At 34.4% G+C, this 24,682-nt stretch overlaps 1 protein-coding gene and 1 long non-coding RNA gene across 4 annotated transcripts in view; one reads left to right on the top strand and one right to left on the bottom strand.

Annotated features, from left to right (window-relative positions):
- LOC145686369 (uncharacterized) overlaps positions 1-24,682 on the top strand; it is a 686,556-nt gene that overhangs the window by 571,013 nt on the left and 90,861 nt on the right. The window lies entirely within an intron of this gene.
- ppan (Brix domain-containing protein peter pan) overlaps positions 1-24,682 on the bottom strand; it is a 74,883-nt gene that overhangs the window by 10,274 nt on the left and 39,927 nt on the right. For all 3 annotated transcript variants that reach the window (XM_081759632.1, XM_081759631.1, XM_081759630.1), the window contains exons 4-7: positions 23,515-23,838; positions 18,046-18,230; positions 13,092-13,236; positions 8,974-9,083 (exon numbers count right to left, since the gene is read on the bottom strand). In XM_081759632.1, coding sequence (XP_081615758.1) covers positions 8,974-9,083; positions 13,092-13,236; positions 18,046-18,230; positions 23,515-23,838 — 764 coding nt within the window. The remainder of the gene's footprint in view (positions 1-8,973; positions 9,084-13,091; positions 13,237-18,045; positions 18,231-23,514; positions 23,839-24,682) is intronic.

The raw sequence follows: 24,682 nt of genomic DNA, 5'->3' as shown, positions 1-24,682 counted from the left end.
ATGTCGAAAAAAAAAAAAAAAAAAAAGCTTTGAACATCAAGGTTGTAAACCTAGAAATGGTCATTTTGGAATGTATATTTTAAAACGAAATAAATAAGACTCACCTTCAATTATTTGTCTACATAGTAAACAACGTTCCGATCTGAGAACCATATACTTGACTTTTTGAAAATTTTTAAACATTGAGGATTTTCGAAAATCGTGTATTTTCACCATCAAATAACTCAGGAAGGACACAAGTGAGTAAAATTGCATCACTACGACTTGAGTAGTTTCTGAGATAAGTTGTTGCAGTGATGTGAAATTCACGATTTTAAGAGCTGAACAGATGTACAGGTTTTGTGTTGATATGGTATTTCAGGCATACAATTTACCTATGTTTCATCAGAAGTGCAGTCAAACAGCAAGAGATTCGAGATTTGCTGCTTGTAAAAGAATTATCAATACCAGATCATGTCATAGATTTGTACCTCTGACGCAAACAGAAATCAGATGTTATGAACATTTACAATCAGATGAATTTACTGATTGCAGTACTTCAGTACTTCCAGAACATAGCATGTTATCATTTGCACCTAATGATACCGTAACTTGTATTTATGACGAGAAATGGTGGATTGGGGGAATTGAAGACATTAGTCAGGAAAATAACAATCTTTTTGATAACTTTTTCCATCCCCATGGCCTAAGAACCTCTTTTAAACTATCTACGAATGACAAAATGTGGGTACCAATCACTAAGGTTCGCCGGAAACTCTCACCCACAGAGTCCACAACTACAGGTCGTAATTTCAATATCAGTGCCAAATTCTGTACACAAATTAGTCAACTATTTACCTCACCGATGTCTTAACAGCAGCGCTATAGACAGAAAAGAAATAACAGACCCGTTTCGTTTCTTGTACAAGATATGATTCATAAATTCTGCACACTTTACCCATTTAACATTACTGTCGTGCTATTTTGACTTTTGCTACAAAGTTTATACCCACGTTTCATAGCGCTTCATATGTTAAGTCCCAGTGAAAAAAAAAAAAAAAAAAAAAATCTTACAACTCAGAAATAACTCGAGTCTCAGTGATGCAATTTTACTTACTTGTTACTGCATAACTATCGTGTATTTTGTGCAAATATGAGATTTTTCACTTTTGTCCTTCCTGAAATATTTGACGGTGAAAATACACGATTTTCGAAAATTTGCAATGTTTAAAAATTTTCAAAAAATCAAGTATACAGTATTCAGATCTGAAACTTCTTTGGGACGTTGTTTATTATCGAGTCTCTACGTAGACAAAAAAATAAAAGTGAATCTCATTTATTTCGTATCAAAATGTACATTCAAAACCGGTCATTTCTAGATTTAAAACTTCAATGTTCAGAGCTTCTTTTTTCGACGTTTTAAAGTGCGTCTCAACGTGCGCAGAACACAGACTATTGTCCATTCTATTATCTTTCATGTGGTTTTGGTTTCGAACTCATTAACTTTAAAACCTAAAAGTTACAGCGTTTAACGGAATGCACTAAAAAGTTCAAAATACGGTCGGGCACCTATACGAAATGGCAGCTACAACAAAACCTGCGCGACTAAAAAATAAATGAATACCCGTTTTCAACTCCCTGAACGTAGTACAAACTTAAATACAAAAATAATAAAAAACTAAATTTTGTCAGAAACCATCATTGGTCGATTTCATTTGGATTGCCCTCTAGGTTAGTATTATGCACATACTTATGCTTCTAGTGAGCAATACTGTTGATGTGTATTTAAAATTCTCTGTTACTAAACAAGTATTTCTTTATCCACACAAATTTACACACTGAGACATTACATTTGCAGGTGCTGTGTGTGGACACAAGTTCCTGAATAACCCATTAATATATATATATATATATATATATATATATATATATATATATATATATATATATATACCCTCCATTCCAAAAGAAACCGAACGTTTAAAAAAAAAAAAAAGCAATGTACATTTTGGAACAAATCATTTTTATTAATCAATGTATTCCCCTTCTGCATCGATACACATATTTGCACGCTCCAACAAGTTGTCAAACGACTTCTCCATGTCCTTTATTGGAATGGTCTTTAGGACGGCGGTCGTCGCCTTCTCAATGGCATCAATCGATGCGTGCCACTTTCCTTTCACCGCCAAATGCAGTTTCGGGAACAGATAGAAATCGCACGGAGCGAGATCTGGTGAATAGGGAGGATGATGCAACCGAATAATGTGATTTTTGACCAAAAATTCAGTTACAAGTCGCGAATGATGGGATGGTGCATTATCGTCCAAAAGAGTCCAACTGCCGATTTCGCGATATTCGGGCCGAATACGACGAATTCTTGCCAGCAAACGCTTCATGACGCCCAAGTAAAACTCTCCAGTGACTGTCTGGCCGGGCTGAACAAATTCTTTGTGGATAATTCCTTTTGAATCGTAAAAACAAATCAGCATCACCTTAACTTTTGACTTCACCAAGCGACTTCTTTTGGGTGTTCCTTCATCCGGCGCTCTCCATTCAGCACTTTGCCGCTTTGTTTCGGGCTCATATTCAAAACACCACGTCTCGTCACCAGTTACAATCGATTTCAAGAAGTTTCGATCCTACCGAGCACTTTTAACGATGTCTTTGCAATGCGAAATTCGATCAACTTTTTGGTCTTCGGTGAGTTTGTGTGGTACAAACCGCGAATTAACCTTCTTAAAGCCCAAAACTTCGGTCAAAATGCGGTATGCGGTTGTTTGAGGAATGCCTAATTCCATTTCAATAACTTTCACCGACGATTTTTTGTTATGTTTGATGAATTCAAGCACTTTTTCGATGTTTTCTTCCGATAATCCGGTTCTGGGACGGCCTGATCTTTCGTCATCATCCAGTGTCTCTCTACCCGATTTGAATCGCCTGAACCACTCGTAAACTTGCGTACGGGATAGACACTCATCACCACATGAATTTTGTAGCATTTGATGCGTTTCACTAAAAGTTTTACCTAGTTTAACACAAAACTCAATTGCAGCTCGTTGTTTGAAACTCATTTTCCGACCGATGTACACAACACACTGACAGTTGAAACGCAATAACTTTGTTGCCGTACATCCAAATGTCATGACATTTATACCAGTTGTCAATGAGGGACTACGCCATCTACCGGTAAAATATTACAACAGATGGCACTAGTGGTACTATTTGTTTTCAAAAGTTCGGTTTCTTTTGGAATGGAGGGTGTATATATATATATTTGTAGTTTCCGGCGCGGGCTGGGATCGAACCAGGGACCCCAAGCACCGGAGGTGAACGCTCTACCATTGAGCCCCCGCTTTGTGGCATTGAATATTTCTTCTTTCGTTCATTTGTAATTTCTTCCTTAAATTACGTCTGAAGTCTTACGTCAAATTACGTCAGTATGTGTCTGAAGGCATACTCATTTAGTATCGATTTATACATTTTGTTGTTCATTCTCCTAATAAATTTTGCTATTACACTATTTGCTTTTAAATACTGTACCGTAATATATTTACCCTTTACTGACAATAAGCTTCGCGTTTTAATTGTTTAATTAACACTGATCAGATATTTTGTTTAACGACATACTATGTTACAGTAAAGAAGAGAGTTCATAAAACTCAAAAATTGTAACTGTTTGATGCTTAAAAAAGTTAGAGAAGCTTAAGCTTAGAGTTCAGTCACTCGCAACATCATTTCGGCAGTAGCTGCAGAGCTACTAACTTCAGATAATTGCTTTCCTATATTTTATACATTCCACACAATGTTGTTCTCTTTTCGTTTTAAAAATCTGATGCTCTTACTTTTTTTTTTTTTTTTTTTTTTTTAATTGCACGATTAACCATTAAATATTGTTCCCCGGTTCACTACTTGTATGTCTATTTACACTGAGAACCATAAGAGGCGGGTGTATGAGCACATTCTGGCTCTTTAGTTCTGTACCTACCTTGTAAACAGAAAGAGGAACGAATGATGATATTTAGGAGTTAATCGGAAAAGCTGTAAATAATCCATCTTCCTTTAGAGAGGGTAATCACAGGTGAAGAAATTTATTGTTGTTGGTTCGTACTCAATCCAAAAGCTTTTCTTTAACATTACGTCACAGTTGATAGTACGTCATTTAAACATTCACTGCATTACATACCAGAAGCATACATACTGCACACGTTTTGTGTACCTTAATGATACACTAGTTCGTAAGGTTTTCATATTTTATACAACAGTCCTGACTCAAGTAAAACAACTGACACGATTAATTGTGGCCTGTAGCAAATAGTGTGGTATTTTACTAGTCTAATTAGTAAGTAGGTGAATTTCAACTTATTATAGCTATTAACTTAGTCTAGGATGTGAACAATATAAATTTTAATCTGGCGATGAATGGTTCGTGACAGGTTTCGATGTGAATAAATATTTGAACTGTGAGTGGGAAATTGTAGAAGAATAGGTATAGCAAAATAAGTGCAATACCTATATGGGAAGTGTGCTTTTGTGAGTCACTGAAGACTTAAATATTTAGTGGTGAGTACTGGGTGAACAGAACAAAAACGTAAATTACGAAACGCTGAGGATAAACGACTGAAAACATTTTAAATGAGCTATGGATAAAGGACATTGGGTAGATGGGAAATGTGAGGTGAGGTGATTTTAGTTTAGCGTCCCGTTCAGCAGCGAGGCTATATGAGACGTGGACCTACTGATTAACGTGGAATCCGAACCACATGAGCTCCCGCCGGGAATTGAACCCGGGTCTCCCACGCCAAAGGCAAGATGATGGGAAATTAATGCGAAAGTGGTTAAAGAGGTAATTGAAATGAGGAAAAGGAACTGGTTAAGACATTATATCTTAGAAGAAATTGTCTAATAAGGGACGTAATAAAAAGTATAGTAATAAGTAAACCAAGATTGAAATTGATATTAAAGATGATGATTCTTGCGTAAAACCAAAAATATTGGCAAGAACCAAAACATGGAAGCTTCTGATTAGCGGCAATTGACCAAGAGAATACTATGTGTCACTTGATGTACATACGTATTATTGATTACAACTTTTCCGTTGTTTCTTTGAAATGGTTTCTACTCGTTAGCTTGTATTTCTCTTCTCTTATCTATATTAATTTTCAGACCGATTCCTTCACATCGTTATAAAGATGTTAGGGTTTTTTGCACGGACTATATATATAAATCAATCTATCTACATCATTTTTTCTATGCAAGAAGAATGCTTTGTAGGGAAAGGAGAGACTATTCAATATGATTTTGATATGTTTAGTTTTTCTAGTCGCGTACTCTGTAGTAAAGTTTACACAGTGACGAGAATAAAGCATCCTCCTGCTTTACATTATTATGGATTCCCAAAAACCAAAGTATATTTTTTTTTTCCATTCGCATCTTACTACTTATTTTAATACAGAACACCTTAATCAATCATACTTGGAATTATACATTCCTTCATTAACTGAATCACAGGCCTTCTTCAAAATAATAAGTTGTGAGCCGTGTCCTAATACTCCTATTTTTCTCTAGAGCCTGAAAAGATTTGTAGCAGGCTGGCAGATGCAGATATTACTACGATAAGATTTACTTCTCTTTCTTAAATAAAGATACTATTGCCGATTCTTTTCATTCCCTACGAATTTTCTCTTTCTATTATATTAAGCAGATTGAATTGTTCGATTGGAATAGGATCAACTTTCAGAAAGTTCTGTTTCTTTAATATCTAAGAATGTCTTTAATTAGAGGTTACTTGATGAGTACTTCATTACCCTTTTCTTAGTTTTCTCCGTATGCATTTAGAAAAACATTGAAATACTGTTTTAACCTTTTTAAAATGTTTCCGTTCCCATCCTGCACTAAGTTCAATATAGCACAATGAAGGAAACCAATGTTTTCTTCTCTAGGAATAAGCAAGAAAAATGTTTACAAGACAAGCGTGTTCTTTCCTTAACTCTTACAATCTATAATGAATAATACAGCCGAAATGTTTACGAATGTTAATTGTTTTTTATATTCATGATAGACTGAAGGAAAACAATATATTCCCTTGTATGACATTTACAAGTCATAATAATTGTCTCGACGGCTTAAATTCATTAAAAACTCTATGGTGTTACCTGTTCTAAGCTTTCGATTCTCTGCCATGTATCTTTAACTCTTTAACGTTTCAAATATTACAGCCTTAATGTTATTTTATTTCATATTAACTATGATGTCAAAGCCTGAAATTCTATGTATCTTCCGTGCACTTCTCAGAGATCTTGTGATACCGAAAAAATACACGCATATATTATTTTGGGAATTGAGTCAATCCCTATCTTGGCGTTTCGTGCAACTTTGCAAATTTTAACAAATTTTTCAAATAACTGATCTTGAGTTCGAGTTCTTTTTTAGTAACAATGGTTTATATAAACGTAGCAAGTTGCTTCATTTATCTATGTAATGTCCTTAAAACTAAGGGAACACTCCCCCCCCCCCACAGTGGCGCTTCACAGTTCATAAATACTACTGCTACATGGTGTTACCAGTCAAAGAAATATCACATGTAACAAGTCAACTTAGGATGCTGTCTAGTCTAATAGTTTGTTAATTGTAGTTGTTGCTTCTATAATGGAAAGCACATAATTTGTTACGAAAAATATACAACATTAAAAAATGACCCGATTTTGGCGTTCCCTGGAGTGCAAATATTCTTGGTGTTTGAATGATTAATATTCTGTGTACAGCCGTAATATCATGACATATGTTTAATATATCCTTGCCAAGGAATAACTAGCTTTATTTTCAAAAACGCATTACTCTGATTCGTATCATTATTGCTATTACATTTTACAAGTACATTAGGAGCTCCTTAACCCGGCACTCTTTATGTTCGGCACATTCTGTGATCCAGCACCGATTGAACCTCTCGGATGAATTTAAACAACAGCTACAATTCTACAGAACTCATAAATTTGTGTATAATCTGTATCGATTTTTTAAGGAAGGGATTCAAATTACGGAAGCAACGTGATACCGAAGCCTGTTTTAAACAGTAATGTTCATTTGCATTTTTTTGCCATAGAGAAGCTCATTACAACTTTTTTTACATTTCGTTGTACTATTATTATTATTATTATTATTACATAAATTCTGAATGTGCGTAAACATATAAAATACGTGTTTTACATTTATATATATATATATATATATATATATATATATATATATATATATATATATATATATATATATATATATATATATATATCTTTGGTATTCTCGTTAAAACTATATTGACGTTTCGATAATCCGGAATGACCGTGGTCCCGAACATGCTCGATTGAAGAGTGCTTACTGTAGCAGGCTCTTGTCTTTCTAGTTTTCTCTTCCACAGCAACGCACCTCTTTAATGTACATTTATTTACCAAGCACCCTGTGTCAAAGAATGATATTATATATCATGACATTAAAAATATGTTCATGTGCAATTACAGTGCAGCCCACTTATAACGAATTAGAAATAGAATTCGAATTGTTGGATATTACGAACATAAATGAAATCCTCGTCACACCGCCTGTTTAAAACATGGAACCTGAACTAAACAACAGGTATGTGGAAGAAATAACCGTATATTACAAACAATATATTCCGTAAAGACCGCTTATAACAAAGTTTTCAGAACTGGATCATGATTTCTTTTCTTCTCTTCGTGCATAACTCAGGTATCGCAAAACTGGTATTCATAGCTGTTGTCGCTGTGCAAGCCAGGCATGACTCACTTCTCCCCCTCCCACTCGGATGACAGCAGAAATCGCCCTGGATGCAGATATTTCGGGCAACGCACGTCGACCAGAGTTCAAGGTCGAGGTTAAAAATAAAGCTCTGTTTTCACTGGAGGTCACTGTGTTAGAGAGAAAGGAGGTGTTTTTTTCGGTAGCTGTAAGGTAAGAACACGCAGCAAGTTGATTTTCTTAACTCATGTCTGTGCATCGCTAGATTCAAAGATGACATACAAAAGGAAAGTGGAAAGCGTGAGAGAGGCTACAAAAAAGGAAGATGAAGCAGATTCCAATGATGAGGGAGAAGTGGAAAGTGTGACACAACCCGTTAGTTCCAAAGAAGCCATCCAACATCCAAAATTTGGAAAACTTGCAACGCTGTCTTTTCGAACACAGCAACACGGTGCCGAACAATGAATTTCGGCCATTTGAGGAAGTGGAAGCGGCGGTGCTACGAACAGGGGCAACAGACACGGTTCAGAAGAAAATTACAAACTGCTTCAAGCGTGCTTAAACATGTAGGAAGAATTGCAATATGTACGATAAGAACAACCCAATGAATAAAATTATGTTCAGATGTAATGCTATACTGCTGTATATTCTTTTTTAAACGTATCTGCTTGTTATCTAATACTTTTTTTTCTTCATAATTCCGAAAAATATATGAGTTTGGTTATAACGAAGTTTAGATATAAAGTACTCATTGTATTGGTTCCTTGAAATTTATTATACGTGGGTTTCGCTGTATTATTACGACATGTATCAGTAAAACGGAATACATAAACTTCTTTGAGATTAAAATTGATAACACTACAAAAAGAATGAATTCTAGTTTAGTTTCCGAAGTATTAAATGACATACTACAAAACAGAAGTAGTTAAAACTTTGACTGTCACCATATCTGTTTACTGCTATCACCTATGCATCACTGGCAATAGTTTACCAGTAACGTTTTGTTTTTCCTTTTGTTTTAGACGCATAAATGTATGATTTCCTCTGTGTATGGTTTTGCATATACGCGGCGTGAACATTAAATTTTGACTTCTATGCCATATGTATATACTGGCATGCACATCTATAAAACAAACGAGACAGAAGTGCAATATATTGTATCATGGAAAACCATATACGCGGCCCCGCGGCAGAGCCGTGTGTACGAAATTCCATACACATGACATTCTACGTATTAAAACACACCTTCTCTCTTCTCTTCTTTTCCGTATTAGCTTCTTTTCTTCCTCTGTCTTTTCAATGAATTGATGGAATAAAACCTCTCCATTAAGCACTCCATTTTCCACTTTTATAAGCTGAAATAATATAAAAATTTCACATTAAAAGAGCCATTCGATGAACAGCACTGACTAAAATGTAAATGCAAGATTTTTCGTCTTTGCTTTTAAAAAATCAACATGCACTCTAAGGGGGGAATTCATAGTACTAACTCATGCATAAACGTTTGGAATATAATGCTGCTCTAGAACAAAAATAATGCGATTCCGATTACCCAAACTGAAGTTGGAAGTAAACTGAAAATGAAATATTTTACTTTTACGTACACGGTTATGCCATGTATGCTAAAGGAGACGGTGAGGATGAGAATGGATGAAATGGTGGAATGAAGAAAGTGAGGAAAACCCAGCAAAACTAACTAACACAGTGTTCGTCCATCACAAAGCGCACCTGGTGCATCGAATCTGGCACCTCACGCACCACAAGTGAATGTTCTACCACGAAACTACCGCAGCCCCACTGGAAGTAAACTGAGTAAACGAAAATTCCAAAATCAGTAAATAAAAGAAGAAAACAATATTGTACTATCGTACAATTTACATCGCGTCAGTTTTATTTGTGTTTTGGAACTGGATATACTTTTTTTATAGCATCAAGGCTATATAAGACAATCTAACATTGGATTCGAACACAGAAGTTAAACTGGGAAAAGAACCTAGGGTTCCATGGACCAGAGGCAAGAACGCTAGCTACACAGTCATGACGAAAGCCATATGATTGCAGTTGCCATTTATTTTCATAACAAAAACTCAAATTTTTTAATCTTAAAACAGTATATTTTAAATATTAAATATTACAGGAGCATGCCTTGTGTAATATTAATAAAAAAACAGTACTAACATAGTCAAAGTAGTCCTCCATGGCATCCAGACATTGCTGGTGAAGTTTGAATCTCGCGCTGAAAGTACTACTGTTAACCTCAAAATGTCATTCACTTCATCATATGCACCTTTCGGTCTGAAACAGTCTACTCCATAGAAAGTGATGATACACGGCGAAAAAGTGATGTTGCTCATGTGGGAATAATTCTGAGGAATGTAGATGGCGAAGAAAGATTTCATATCCACTCAAGTAGCGTTAGTTAGCGGGATCTTCGTGGTAAATAGAAACGAGCGTTACACAATCACCATATCTATTTGTCATGATGGTTCATTTGTAGTTCGGCTCAATAAAGGCAGAAAATCATTATTTCCCTTTGCCTAAGTAAAACGCGATATATCATTCTACCAACAGATTACTACCAATACTCATTTTCTGATGAGGAAAAAGAATGGCTGAATCTGGACATCTGAAGCCCTGAATATCCAATGACTTGAATCATCGTCTACGACTGTTGTATTAAACTAACTTTTTATTGCTATAACGATTTGATACAAAATCCCATCCTAATTATTCCCTACTATGAAAGAAACGCAATTGTTTCAAACAAAAACAAGGAATGTATAAAAGCAACAAGTCAATACGCATAACAATTATGACTGCTACCAAGCTGAAGTCATCACTTGAGATACTGCGTTCACTAACATGCAGAGGAATCCAACACCAGCTTGCAGCATTGCAATTCAAATGTCATATGAGTTATTAGCATCAATAAAAGTATTAAATAATGCAATAAACCAGTTTGAATAAAAATCGGAGTTCCGTATGAAGAGGTCTGGATAAATCACGTTTTCAATAACAAAATATATTCTAACCTCCCTCCCCCCCATCACAATTATACTTCTACGAAAAAATATACAAATAGCAATAATAATAAAACGCTTCATAACTTCTTGTGGAGTTTCTGCAGAAATACACAACAGACGAAATCCCCTTACGCCTCTACGCATTGTAGAACCCCTACACGTTTTATTTACCATCTTCTTACAGACACTAGTAACATCTTGATATTATTTACTTGCATTCAAAACAACAAATATCACTTTTAATGCGTGTTCAATACTACGAAATAGTCATGAGAGATCTATAAAAAATAATACATCTATAACAATATAAATGAGCTACCCTCTTTTTCTATAATAAAGCCTTTTTTGACAAGTTATACTTCTTCGGACACTATTTGCCTACTTTACATTCTTACATACAACATCTTTTCTCACTATTTTTCAAAGGCCCGCAATTTCTTAATATATCATAATTACTTTCAACTGTTTTCTCTGGTACATATTTAAGTACTCCAATCCTATTTTTCTACCTTTATTGTTAAACGAAATACTTCTTAGGATTCCTCTCTGGTAGGACACTCTTCTCTCCTCAACTGCCTCCGTGCTTACACTACCATCTTAAGTATGTATTTTCTCAGGAATTTTCTTGCCAATTGGAACCTCTTTCCAACATTTTTCTTGGAAATCCTCTCACTGACGAGCCTCTTCAGATTACCATCATTCCATTTTATAACTGCAATTAGTATTCTTCAGAGACTACTTCTAGCCTTTCCTTTAACCATTCCATCTCTAATCATATTCATCTACATTCATCTTTTACAGTTTTTTCTTGCACTTCTCTATTTATTTCTTCTATGGATAGGCTACCTTCTTCCGACTGGAGGTCATCCTATAGACCTGCCGAACTCCCTCGCGGATATATGGTACCGTACGTACATTTAGCTTGGGAGATCCGGGTTAATTTCCCGTTGGGAGAACATGTGATTCAAATCCCACGTGTACATTCACAAAGTTATAGCGTATAATTATTTGAGACTTTTATACTATTTTTACTGTAAGATTTATATACTGTTAACTTCGTGGGTTTTCATCGAGTAGGCTTTCACTTATAAACTGCGCCTAAATATTGAAAACAAAATAGATTCAAACTAGGATGAAATGTGACTTATGATACTAATTCTTTATGCACTCATATATTATTTTTATTTCACACCTTATTGTAAGCACTAATGATCTCTTGCTATTGCTTCCGTCAAATAAAAAATTTAACATTCTTGAAGAATTTTGTCTAACTCAGCTAGCAGTATACTAGAACTGAAAATCACACAGTATTATTTATTTATTTATTTTTGGTCGTTAAAGTTTCGCGTTTGCATCCGCGTCCCTATTCAGCACCGAAGCTATGTGAGATATGGGCCTCCAATTTAAGGTGGAATGTAAGGATCTACACTAAGGACACTAAACGTGCAGGTGCTAGCCACTAGACAGTGGAAAGTGTCTCTCAACTTATAAGCATTACAACACACAAATCGATCATATACGATCGTGCGATATTGAGATAAAATTTCTACATTCACTTATTTACTTAATTTTGTCTGAAATCAGCGAAAACCTACAATTCACGAACAAACAGCATTAATCGAGAGAGGTTTGTAAACGTAGGTATTGATAAAACTTCACCGACAGAGTGCTTGAACTTGGCCCCAGAGACTTTATCAATCCAACTATAAGCAGAAACAATTCAGGAAAACTTTCTAAATAGTAATTTTAGGTTTTCTCCTAATTACATCCTACATTATAATTTTTCCTACATCGAAGTGAATGCTCAGAGCACATTTAAGTATTAAGCAACACATATACAGTCAATTTATAACATCCATTTTATTACTTGCAGCTTTTCACCTTTCCGGAGTACATTTACAGGTTCCCGAAGAGCAACGCATACAGCCAGGTTCGAACTCCACTTTGAATCCCATAGGAAACTGAAAAATTCATGTTCCATACTGTCTCGGTATGTAAGGGTCTTCTACAAAAATATTAATACTTACAAAAGCGAAACTTTTGTATTTGCGGTTAAAAAATAAAATGGATTTCATTTAAAACATTACGGAAATATGTTGTTTTCAACTTGATTTATGAAATTAGCCCTTGGAATTTAGAAAAACCACTTAGTTTCGTTCAACGAAAATACACTATTATAAAAGAGTATTTATACATTTTTTCTCTGTTTTGCATCATCTTGACTTCTCGACAATTTCACTTACTTCTCTCTTTCTTTTTATTAGCACCTTTTCAAATATATTACTATATACCAGTTTACTACCTTCATTAAGTTAAATCTCATTAATACCCAATATTTACCTGAAGAGTCATTCTTGGTCCCAATTCAACAAGTCTCACGGCAGACCGCTTATTCTGCAAAGTTCCTCGTGATGATAGTTTCTGTGGAAGAGTGACATGACTACTAGGATCATCCTCATACTCACTGTCCGACAACATACCGCTTCTGCGAAGAAAGTTTGTCACAAGTAACATTTAATATATTAAAGTAGTATACGTATAACTGTTAGGAATATCTGTATCATTACTAGGATTACGGGTATCACCGTTAGAAGAACAATCTACGTTTTAAATATACAATAAACAAATATTTTTTTAGTAAATAAGAACTTCCAATTAATATTAGCAACGAACAACATACTTTCAGTGCTATCAAAATGAATTTCTGTCAACTTCCCCAAAAACTACGCAAGGAAATTAAAACCTCAAACATGTCACCTTGTTCCGCTTGATACCATTTATCATGTATCACCTTTGGATATCACCATTTATCACGTATCACCTTTGGATATTTATTTAGCTAAACAGAAATCAAAGTTTAATAATCAATCGTAATTTAAGACACTAGCTCATTAAACATACCATGCACTACTATCTGGCTAATGACATACTGAAGAGCTTGATGATGGTACACTTAAGTGTAAGTGTCATCTTTACATTATTGAATCATCTAGTTGCAATAATATAAAGTTGAAAACAACATATTTCCGTTATTATTGCAATGTGGTTCTCGTACAACATCCAGTTTTAAACCGAAACAAATTCGTTTTTCTCGAAAACTACGCATGAGCTTTTACACTGACATATATAATATTTTGTTCAGCTCAGTGAGATCTATCGATTGGTATATGTCTAATCTCTGGACACTTTTTTATCCGTTAAACGCTAACAATATTGTAACTTCCGGCCTCATACACTACGTCTCGACTATTTAGATGCAAAGACTGGAACATAGCAATGTCTATTATTATCAATCAGTACCATAAGCAACAGCATGGATCCTTTATACGCGAACCTATTCATGAGGCACCTGGAACAAGAAATACTCCCCTCGAACCTTTTTTCTGACTTAACTCCATACACAACATTTTCCTAATATGAACTAAAGGCCAGGAACTATTACTACAGTATCTAAACAACTGGCTAGTGAAGTCAAGCTTATTCAATTCTTCCGCTACAGTCAACTTCTCTGAAGTAGAAGTCAGACCAGAGAATGGATGTCTCGAAATTGACATACACGTCAAACTTACCAATCTTATGCAGTAACTTGGTTCACACTGAAGTTATGGTAATGACTTTACTGGGTTTCTTCTTATTTTCATGACTGGGTATGTAAAGATTTTCTCTGATCCACGACACTACATTAACAGTGAGGTTTAGAACAAAGTATTTTTTTTACAATTAGCCTCCACCGTTCCTGTAGCCATCCAACGCTCGCTTTTTTTTTATTGTTTAAAATATCGTGTAAACTTACTTTCTTACTGTCAATACAAGTCAAACTTCCTTTATTTGAAATACAAAAAACAATAGTACAATACCAAATAATAATTATACACTAATATAATATCTCGACATTCTGAATGTTCATAAACAACGAAACATATATATATCACAATTTAGCTTATCTATTTAACTATATACAACAAATCTATCTTGTTTTTTTCTTCTATAGCTTTTTTATTTATTTATTTATTTGCAAGTAATTGTTCTTCTTTCAAAGCCTTAACACTTGTCAGTGCTTCTTACGATTCTTTATTTCTAAAAATAATCATCATTTTATAGCCTTTTTTATCGCCATATTTTTGAATATGTTTTGATTTTTCGAGCTGTTCTTCATATCTTATGTGAGCAGCTGTAATGTTTGTTAACAACGCTTGAGTAACAGGGACACTCTAAATACTATCGTGAAAGCTGATTGAATATTTCTTGACTCTTTTGTAAAATATACCATTTTCCCTGCCTTTCAGCACATTTTGAAGCATTTCTCGACTTTCCATGACTCATGACCTTCCCTGTCTTTCAAAGTTAGTGTGAATCCTGAATAAGTTCACTTCACGAACAAATACCCTCACTACATCAACATTCGCTATTGCATGCATTATTCATTCGAGGAATCCGCTTCTATTCCAGCACATTGTCCTCATTAACTGTTTCAAGACCATCTCATCAGCACTCGCCAATCCAGAATGTATCTCCCAACCTTAACCACAAACAATTCAGTCGTGTATATCATCCACCTAGGACGGACTGTGCACGTGTCCAACTTCGCACAAACAGAAAGGCTCTAGTAATTACTGAAACACAGAAGAGGAAGTCTAAATTCTCATGTTCTACTGAAAATTCCAGCCTTGCTGAACTTGGAGCGTGTTTCGATGTTGTGTAAAATTTAATTTCGGTGTGATAGTAGACACACTACTGTCGTATTCTTTGTTTCAGATGCATGTATGGAAATTAATGTAGTACCTGCATGGAGTTTTCCCTATGATGTTGAAATATTTCTTTATACATGCTTTTAGGTTTTTGTTTTTTGTAAACCTACATTAATGGAAAATAATTTCAATATTTTTTATCATATGAGCAACTGTAACACGGTAGCTTTGGAAATTTAGCTATCCCGAGAATGAATATTTTATAAATCCATGGTAATCGTTCGCAATAAACTATTATTGTATTCCTTAATTCTACTTTGTACAATTTGTTATCTATAATAGAAGTGGATAAAAAAAAAAAAAAAAAAAGTCTAGAGAAATGAATTTGCATGCTCGGTTATAGACTTGTAAGATGATTAGTAAGTGTTTGTCACATGATTATGTTGTTGGGATAAAATTTTGGTTACGACAGTACAATTTTTAACAAATCATGTTGAGTTTTTGCTATTATCTCGAATTATAGAAATAAGTCACTTTGAATGAGTAAGATATACCCTCACATAGCACAGGGTGATCGGAATCCCTTTACACCTGCGAAAAGCTTTCTTCTACGTGACCAAGATATGACAACTTGATGGCTTTTTACCAAATCGTTCACGAAACATATCTATCACCTTCGGCATATTTTCGTGTTGTTCTTCCGTTCATGTACCCACACACTTGCCACTAAGCGATCCTCCACAGTGATGTCACTGGTGTCTGCCACTGATGTTAACCAAATATGGAAAGGCGAGACATTGAACTGGTCAACGCGCACACTTTATTGTCCTCCCTCCAAAGGTAGTCCTGTGGGTTTCACGGCAATCTCGTGCCAATTCGCGTGAGGATGAGCACTGTTGCCATATTAATGATCAGGATAAGAGATCGAAATCTTAACATCTTACATTTTTACACCCACTTAGTTCGAGTGTGTGTAAACGGAATTTCTGGCCAGTTTGTATTCTGGCTTTATGTGTTCTTTGAAAACGTTATATAGAATTCATGGGTTTACATTTCATTTCTTCGCGTTTAAGCTGGATATAATGTAATGTACTTTTTTTGTAAGTTTTTTTTCTTCTTTTTCACTTTACCCTCGAGATGAAGTTAACTTCTATAGTAGGAAATTGTCCTTTTTCTCCTTGTGAGTATGATACGAGTATAGTTCGGTTTCTTCTTTCAATTAATTTCTAATCCATGCTGTTCAAACCATAATATGATTACCTACAAAATATTTTAAACTATTTTTGCTGAAGGCAAATTTTATGTTATACAATATTTAGCAGGCCATCAGCAAGGATATATTACGATATTTTTCCCTCTGAACTTAAGAAATCTAGTATATACACATATTAAATAGAGTTGGGATAATTTACTGTCTTGAGTTACTCCCAGCGAATTTTGCCTTGAATAACTGTATTCTTGTATCTTAATGTAAACTTGCCTATAAATGAGCATATTAGTATAATTCGTATGACTGATGAACAAATTTTGATACTTGCCATTTTTTAACTGTTTACCTAAAATTACGAAATCATATGGTTGCTTAACATTTTCACTTATTGCTGGGTATAATAATATTTTATGAACTTGATACGATTCTGAAGTTATTAGTGCGAAAGATCAGATTAGAGTACAGTTGAAATGTACAATTAGCACTGTGTCGTACTGTGGAAAAAATCAAAATATTACATGAACAACTAGTAATAAGCTCCTTCGAGGATATGTAGATAGCGAACGCGCCTTTGGTATGGGAGACCTGGGTTTGATTCCCGGAAGGAACTCATGTGGTTCGGATCCTACGATAAGCTGTAGGTCCATGTCTTATATAGCCTCGATGCTGAGCGGGACATTAAACTCAAATAAATTCAAAATTCAAACAATTACTAATTACTTCTATTCCTTTAACGATCTGTTTGCATTTTCTATAAATCTTAATAAATAACTCCGATTTTTCTTCGTAACATTCATATCACATTTGCCTGATCGTTTCTGTTCCCTTTTCCAATCAATTCTAAGATGTAAGTAAAACATGTAATGTTTGCGAATTATTGGCTGAGGGAAGATAGGAAAATAAATTGAAACGGAAGTTTTATAAATTTAAGTGGCTATCTAATATTGGATAATAATAATAATACGAACAAAAATTATGTCAATTCGTTACCCAAGTAATGTAATTGGATGATGCATTAATTTTGCAACCTGAGAAGTTGAGTACAGTTGTTTACCTCTATTTTCTAAAGTCTTCTTACTGCTGGTAACATGCAAACCTATGATATAACTATAGTTTACAATGCTTTATAAAATTGTTTCTCACTGAAGACAAACTCCGGACTCAACCAGCAAATGCAATAGCAGCCTCACTATTTATTTCGTATAAATCAGGATACTGAGAGGAGAATACAACTATATAAATAAACCAAACGTTGACTTTGATACTGACTTCATGTAGATGTAAACACAGGAGACAGAAACGTAAAATAGCAACTTGTTATTTTTGATGCGAATGACAACGGGTATGCTTGCATGTATGCATATCTTACTGTTGTAAACTATTAATAATAACTTACTTGGCCACAAAATCTGATATGTCATCAAATTTGGACAAATCTGGCACTTTGTTCTGCACTATTTTCTTCACTCCACGAGAGACATCTATAGGCACAACTTTGATAGCGTAATGACGGAAGTCAATAAGACTCGTGGCAGGATTATAATTCAGGAGGACACACCGTCGCAAGTTGCTTAAATTCACCTGAAATAGATTTTGTTTAATAGTAAATTACACGAAGAAGGAAAAAGAACGCGAAAAGAACGTTAGCAACATTAATACTAATTAAGAATGCTGGAAAAAGCAAATAATATTATTTCAAAGAGTGCTAAAATTGTAAATTGTAACTAATAAAAGTACATTTTATTTCCGAATCCGCAAAGTTACTGTAGCAAATTTAAATAGTTCTGTAGTAAATATATAAATATGTATTTTGTCAGGATTTTTATAATCATTAAGCAACTAATTACAAAATTTAATTGTAACAGAATATACATATTACTGCTCAAAGAGCTAGGGTAACTCAAAAGTTGAATATTCACACCGTTTATTGTTTTGTGCTGCCAGACTATATATGTATGTATAGTCTTAAAATGAAGATAAACGAACTGTTTTTTACAAAATATTTTTTTCTGTAAATTCAAGGACTTTGCCAGGATTCGCTTTACTTCGCATTTTTTTTTTCTCCGTAGCTAATTAAGTGTTACTTATAGATTTTGGTAAGTCGTCGGAGCATACATAGAATATTTTGGTAATAAATTCGACATCCAAGTGACTGTGGTGTCTCTGTAAGCGAAAAGAGAAACTCAAAGGAACGGGAAAAATGTTTATTTCCGATACATTATTTCTTCTTTCTTCTCTCCTAAACCTAAACAAATATGAGGACAACAATATATGCTCTTAATTGCCTGTTATATACCAAACAAAGCAATGTATGTTCTATAATTCTACTGTTGTTAATTTTCGTTCTGTAAATGTTTGAAGAAAACAGTTATTTTATACGTAAAGGATGTTGCGGCTGGCGGCCATCTCGAATTTTCACTTTTCGGAACACTTTCATTTTGTGTTAACATCTTAAATTTGATTCACGGATGTTTGAAGCTCCCAAAAATACTAGTTTCATTTAGTCGTGGGAGGAGGGGTCCATTGGGGGCTAACCTAGCTCCCCTACTAATAATTCTTAATCCTAATTCTAATCCGAATAAGCTATTGAAGCGTACGAATTTCTGTCGACACTTTCTGCAATTTCGGCGAAAATGCAAAATGTCCAAATTTGTTATTGGTTGATACTTCTTACAGAAGTTTGTGTACAAAATCCAATATTAAAGGTTTTCACAAGTTCTACTTCTACGCAAGTGCTTTAAAAATGAAAGATTAGGAATAAGCATTTTATCTTCTTGCAACATACCTGACACGATCTGATAGCTCGAAGAGCTCGGAACTTTCTCATCTTCCTGACACATTTAATATACAAGAGAATATGCAGATAAATGTCAATAGCTGGCTGGGCAACACCACTTTTTTCAAGCGAACATACAACAAAATTTCACTGAGAAATTTTCTGAGCCTCTATAGGAGTGTACGCGGCAAAGCGTGCTGGAACATCCTTAAATAAGTTATGCAGAACTCTTATAAATTAAACCTAGTTACCTCAGTTGTACGCAGGATCATATGTAAGAATACTACTAATCCAAACCCTACTTAACTCTCTAACAGAAATAACCGCCACAAGACACAACCGGAGACACACAATGCTTTTACTCAGTAACTCACAGTCTAAGAAGCTTAATTACCGCTCACGCCTTCTCAACCTAACCTGAGATGAAGTCCTGTATTTTCAGATTAACCCTTTTGTTCAATCAACCAAGCATAATTTCATACCCACTTTCTCTTCTTTGACCACAACTTACATTTGCGATATTATTAGTCCATCCACCCTGATACATTCCTCTATACTCGTCTCACGTGTTAAGAACAAAACTATCAGCTATTGTTTTACCAACTACTAAGTAATGCCGAGTTTCTTATCTTAGTTCTTTATTAAATACTATATTTACGCGATTCTAAAACCTAATTTTTTTTGTCAATTTTTTCTTGCCTCTAAAATCAAGGTGCGTCTTAGATTTGAGTTATGCAAATTTAGGCAAGACTAGATGCAGTTTTGCCAAAAATTGCTAATCCTGTTAGAACGATTCTGTAAAGAATGTGTATTTTGTGTGTACGAACAGAATGCAGAACTAAAATCGCGCATTTTACAGAAATTATATTCAAGGATTTAAGAGATGCTGCATTTCGAACAAACTTGATGGTTCCGAAGATGATCTCGTGTGGAATGTGGACAGTGAGAAGGAAGATAGTGATGCCGATGAGGAAACAGATGATGAGCAGTAATGTGTCAGTGTTGTTTTTGCGAGTGTGAATGCAAAACAGAAGAAAAGAAACATGTTTAAATAATTGCTGTGTGTGTGTGTGTGTGTGTGGGTGTGTACATTCTGATATAATATACCAGTGTAATATACATACTGGTATGATACCATGGATTACTACAAAACTGACGCAAGCAAGTGTTGTACCGTAATTACGTTAGGGAAAAAAGTACCAGCAGATGAACATGAATATACGGTAAATTCCAGCAGTAAGTTCAATGCTTTATTTTCCCATAACATTATTTGTTTTTCCCTGTTTATTATTATTTTTTTTTTTTTTCATTCTTTAAAATCAATGCAGTGTAGGTATTTTTTCATTTTCGCCAAGGGTGCGTTTTACGTTCAAGGATTTTTTCAATTTTTCCTTCAAAAATTGGGGGGTGCGTCTTACATTTGCGTAAATACGGTGTATATCTTCCAATAGAGACTTTCACCATTATACACGTACTCTACCTGTAATTCTTAAATAACTAGTTTGCATATTTACTAAAATATACATATATTACTATCTTCCGATATTTCTATCTGTAACTCTGAACAATAAATAAACAACTTCGTTTTTCATACACTTTGTCCGATCAATCAGTTAACTTCTTGTAACCCTTTTCAACAATCCTCTACTATACGGAGATCCATTCCAGTTTCCAGAAATTCGTTTCATCTTCCTCTATGGATTTACTTCCTAGAAACTATGCCCTAGAAATATCCATTTGTTTACCCCCAAAATTCATCCACATTTCCGAAACATTCTCTAAGCACATTACAATTTCAAACTTGCAGTACAAAAGTTAATCTGTTTGGTACGTTCTGCTACAATTGTCACTATCCGCCTCGTAATTAAGGGCTTCATCACAGTGCTTGTGAATTATATAAATCCAACAGAAACTGAAACTAAAGAAAGAATCATTGTGATTTCCTAACTAAAATCTAACCATACCTCGGCAACAATGGTTGTCTCAGACGGTCATTTTACTCCTTATTCCAACATTACATAGACAACTGCTACGAGACCAGATGATCGTTTCCCTGCTTTATTTCTTTCTTCTCTTTTTCTTATACTGTTTCGAAAAGACGACCCTTCACAAGTTTTGCATACTTACTTGGTTTCTCTCAAGTGTTCTTGCTCACATATATCATGTAGTTACTTATATTATCCCACTAGGCGTTTTATCTAAATATTTTCCTAGTAGTCTAGCTCAATTTCCATTCGTCCTATCAAGAGGATGCGAGTATTAATTTTCTAAACAAATATATAAATTATTGCGAAATGTGATTTATATCTATGGTTTACAAATGATTTGAAGAACATTTGGTTGAATTTTAAGATCGTATGAATCTAACAAAATTAACATTCAAACATATATTAGTTCAAACATATATTACCAGTTCAAACATATATTAGTGTGCTTATGCTGAGATTTGAATCTTTACTCAAGCCTGATCTTTCTGGCACTCAAATTGCTGTTAAAATAAAGTTGTTGTATTGATGTATGAATGTTACATAGACAGAGTTATTTAGGACAAATTGCGGAAATTTGTACAAAAATACTCATACTTAAGAATTGGTACTTATAGTTTATACACCGTCAGTAGTCTGCAAATGATGACAATAGTAGGTAATAAACACATAATTCACTATAACTGTCTTGGCGGGATCCAACAGTTTTTACACTCACAAAGGCGGATCTCATCTTCTGGTAGGCTGAGAATCTGCTTAAAGTTCTGCATAAAAGTTTAATTTCCATTTTCAGTAGCTACCAACACCAAGCTGTTGATAATCGGAGCTCGCTGGTTGAAGTGCACTCTCCTTTACGCTACTACATGTCATCTTATTGAAATTGGGTAAGTCCTGGTATCGATCAGATGATCTTCGTTCTTGGGAAGTTCTCTATTCTCTTGGGTATTAACCACTCATATAACAGAAATCTACGTATTCTGTTTTACGTTGGTGCTGTGTCTTAAAAATATCAAAAGTTCGTAATTATTTCCCGAGGTAAATCGACGACCACTCACATCAAACTACGTGTTGATTGAGTTTTGGCGCGAAAAAGCTTCGATTTCTGGTTATCAATCATACTTCTAATTTCGGTAGCTTGGGAATGAAACTCCCTTATTCATCTCTGAAATTCTCCTTCTTCTGTGACTGCTTGCAGAAATATTGGTTTGCGGTGATTGGAATCTGTCTATTTAATTGTTTAAACATAGACGTTCAACAACTATTCAATGAGGGCGGCACTTCTTATATATTTTACACGACTATTATTTTACCAGATCCATCTCTATCCTGGATTTATTACAAAATAGGATTTTAGAAAATTATATTCATTTATAGAATACTTATACACATGCATCTGTCTTTCTTAATCCAACTATTCGTTTTTATTTTTCTACATTATTTTCTTATATTCTGCTAAATTTTGACATTAATTTTTTTATTATTACTGCTTCCCTTACTTTTCGCAAAGCTAAACAATAGAATAGAAAGACAAATTGACAGATCATTCTTTAGCAAAAGTAGCAAATCTAGGATAAATCCAGCTAAAAAAAATGTTTAAATAAAATATGGTATCCTTTAAATAATTGTTTTCTTTTTTAGCTTAATGTTCAACAATTTTGCTCTTTAGGCTAAAGGACTCTTTTTAATTAAAAAAAAAAAAAAAAAAGAATCGATAAATATGTACAAAATACGTACCGATGTAACTTTTTGAACTAAAATATTTGGCAATATTTCATTATTTTAATTTGTAACGCTGGCTCATTGTCCACGTAGTTTGGGATCAATATTATGTAGACTGAGCCAGCATCAGTTTTATCCTATACATAAAAAAACAAAGAAAAAAGATAAATTTTTATTTTGATTTTAAACTAAAAACTTAAGTTAATCAATTCGATTCATAGAAAATAATATAAAAATACGTCGATTTAATACGTACGTTTGCTGGAAAAGGTGCATGTCAAAGTATATTTTCATGCTTCACGCTTACATAAAGTTACATCTTAATACGAAGGTTTTAGTTGTGTTTATATCTTGTGATACTGAACAAATCTACGCATTCCCTTACCTGCATAATATTAATGGAAGGAAACATGTTTTGAAACAAGGAAGCCATCAGTTTCATTTGCAGCCCTTCTCCGCTAAAGGAATTCAAAACAAGAAGAGGGGAATTCTGAAATTGTTTTCCGAACACCAACTGCTTCTTCAACATTGACACAACGTCCGTAGCTAACGAATAGTTATGCACTTTAAAAGTAAGCGTGGGTCCTCTTGGGAGACGAATAATTTTAAGATAAACACCTAACTGCGTTTGTGTGAACATACACAAATGTGTCACGTGCAGAATACCAGCTACTGACACATAATCTCGAACAGTGTTTCTCCTCCGTACCTGAATAAAAGAAAGAACATATATAAACATTTACCAAAAAATTTCTTTATTATACATACACAAAATAATTTCCTTATTATTATCATTACTGTACAAATAAGCCATTCCCAACTGTGCTCCGTGGAGCCTTAGAGTTGCGCGAGTGATTCATAGCAACTGCATCACGGCACTTATGAAAACGACAAAAATTGTTAGCTACTAAACTAAACTAAAATGACAAAAATTAAACCATTGTTCCGTTTAGCGGAAAAAACGAGACGAGACTCCTTCCATTACATGAAAAACACTTTCTGTAAAAGATAGTTTGGGCTCTTTTAGCTAGCTCGCTAGGTGGAACCAGTAGTCTAGTCACTGTAGCTATCTCGATCTTTCTTGGTTGCAAAGTACAACTTTCTCGATAATTCTCAAAATCTCTCTACGCTTTATATACGGTGCACGCAGAGTTTATTATTCAGTTTCTTCAGTTCAAACGTCGTGATACGCCAAAACCTGTAAAAATTATATTTACTTTGATTTATTTGTTTGTAGCAGAAGTTGTTAGCGGCTAAATAGAATTCTGGCTTAAAACGGGTTTCGTAAAATCGGAGAGTAGTCAGCCATTAACCAGTCTTCAGTCAAAGGGGGATAACAACAGCTGTAACCTCAGCTTAGTGATATTAGCAAATTGCATGGTGGACGTGAAAAATGCAAACTTGATTTCCTGTGTGCCCTTATCAAATAATACTGTGTGTAATCGAATCCAGGATCTATCGATGACGAATTCATGGACGTTTGTCGGATTATTTGTGTTAATGACGTTTAAGCAATACGAATTTTCATGTCCTTTTCATGAACATATTGTGTT

Source organism: Thermobia domestica, chromosome 5, assembly GCF_964235325.1.
Source record: "Thermobia domestica chromosome 5, izTheDome1.hap1.1, whole genome shotgun sequence".
Lineage (NCBI taxonomy): Eukaryota > Metazoa > Arthropoda > Insecta > Zygentoma > Lepismatidae > Thermobia > Thermobia domestica.
This window is presented reverse-complemented; position numbering and strand designations above follow the sequence as displayed.